Source organism: Salvelinus sp. IW2-2015, unplaced genomic scaffold (genome assembly GCF_002910315.2).
Source record: "Salvelinus sp. IW2-2015 unplaced genomic scaffold, ASM291031v2 Un_scaffold8719, whole genome shotgun sequence".
Classification (NCBI taxonomy): Eukaryota; Metazoa; Chordata; class Actinopteri; order Salmoniformes; family Salmonidae; genus Salvelinus; species Salvelinus sp. IW2-2015.
The window spans coordinates 7974-9368 of NW_019949978.1; the positions used below are offsets into that span (position 1 = coordinate 7974).

The 1395-nt window shown below is 45.0% G+C and overlaps 1 protein-coding gene across 2 annotated transcripts in view; it reads right to left on the reverse strand.

The window, feature by feature from the left end:
* LOC112079624 (WD repeat and FYVE domain-containing protein 3-like) overlaps positions 1–597 on the reverse strand; it is a 5536-nt gene extending 4939 nt beyond the window's left edge. Inside the window, exon 1 of one of the 2 annotated variants that reach the window (XM_024145519.2) lies at positions 291–597. In XM_024145519.2, the coding sequence (XP_024001287.1) occupies positions 291–313 (23 nt within the window). In that variant the 5' untranslated portion in view covers positions 314–597. The remainder of the gene's footprint in view (positions 1–290) is intronic. The other variant, XM_024145520.2, reaches the window with a different exon arrangement.
* Between the last annotated feature and the right edge of the window lie 798 nt (positions 598–1395).

A 1395-nucleotide genomic window follows, 5' to 3' on the forward strand; every position in this document is an offset into this window, starting at 1 on the left:
GAGGGAGTCAATCACTGACCTATTGAGGGAGTCAATCACTGACCTATTGAGGGAGTCAATCACTGACCTATTGAGGGAGTCAATCCCTGACCTATTGAGGGAGTCAATCACTGACCTATTGAGGGAGTCAATCACTGACCTATTGAGGGAGTCAATCACTGACCATTTGAGAGAGTCAATCACTGACCTGTTGAGGGAGTCAATCCCTGACCAATTGAGGGAGTCAATCACTGACCTATCAAATGAGCGGGCCTAGAGTCTGTTTTAGTGAGAAACAGTAACTGACGTACCTGTCGAAGGAGTCGGTGGCCATCTTATGAAGGTAGATGAAGAGCTTGCTGCAGTGTTTGAGGGTGGGGCAGATGTTGTCCCCGTTCCCGCCCCCTGCTCCGGCCGCAACCCCGTCGTCCTCCAGCAGCCTCAGGAAGGGCTGGGCGTTGGAAGGGAACACTCCCGTGGCTCCAACCTTCTTGGTCTCAGAGAAACAACCCAGCAGCCTGAAGGTGGTCGGGGGTCAATAATTAATCGATCAATCAATCGATCAATCATTCGTATTTATTTATACTGAACAAAAATATAAAACATAACACGCAACAATTTCAAAGATTTTACTGAGTTACAGTTCATATCAGGAAATTTGTCAATTTAAATAAATTCATTARGCTCTATTCTATGGATTTCACATGACTGGGCAGGGGCGTAGCCGTGGGTGGGCCTGGTTTGGCCCACCACCCTCAGACGATCCCGCAGGTGAAGAAGCCAGGTGTGAATGTCCTGTGCTGGCGTGGTTACACGTGGTCTGCGGTTGTGAAGCCGGTTGAACATACTGCCAAATTGTCTAAAACAATGTTGTTGGAGGCGGCTTATGGTAGAGAAATCAACTTTGAATTATCTGGCAACAGCTCTGGTAGATATTCCTGCAGTCAGAATGCCAATGGCACGCTCCCTCAAAACTAGAGACATCTGTAGCATTGAGTTTTGTGACAAAACTATACATTTTAGAGTGGCCTTGTATTGTCCCCAGCACAAGGTGCACCTGTGTAACGATCAAGCTGTTTAATCAGCTTCTTAATATGCCACACCTGTCAGGTGGATGGATTATCTTGGCAAAGGAGAAATGCTCACTAACAGGGATGTAAACAAATTTGTGCACAGAATTTGAGAGAAATAAGCTTTTGTTCGTATGGAACATTTCTGGGATCTTTTATTTCAGCTCATGAAACATGGGACCAACACTTTACATGTTGTGTTTATATTTTTGTTCAGTGTAGACAGCCCTTTTTACATCAGCAGCAGCAGTCTCATGTGAAGACTCACTGTCTACCACACTTTAATACTCGTCACTGTTTAAAGATTAGTTGGGTATATGCCGTTATATTTAGTCCACTTAAACAA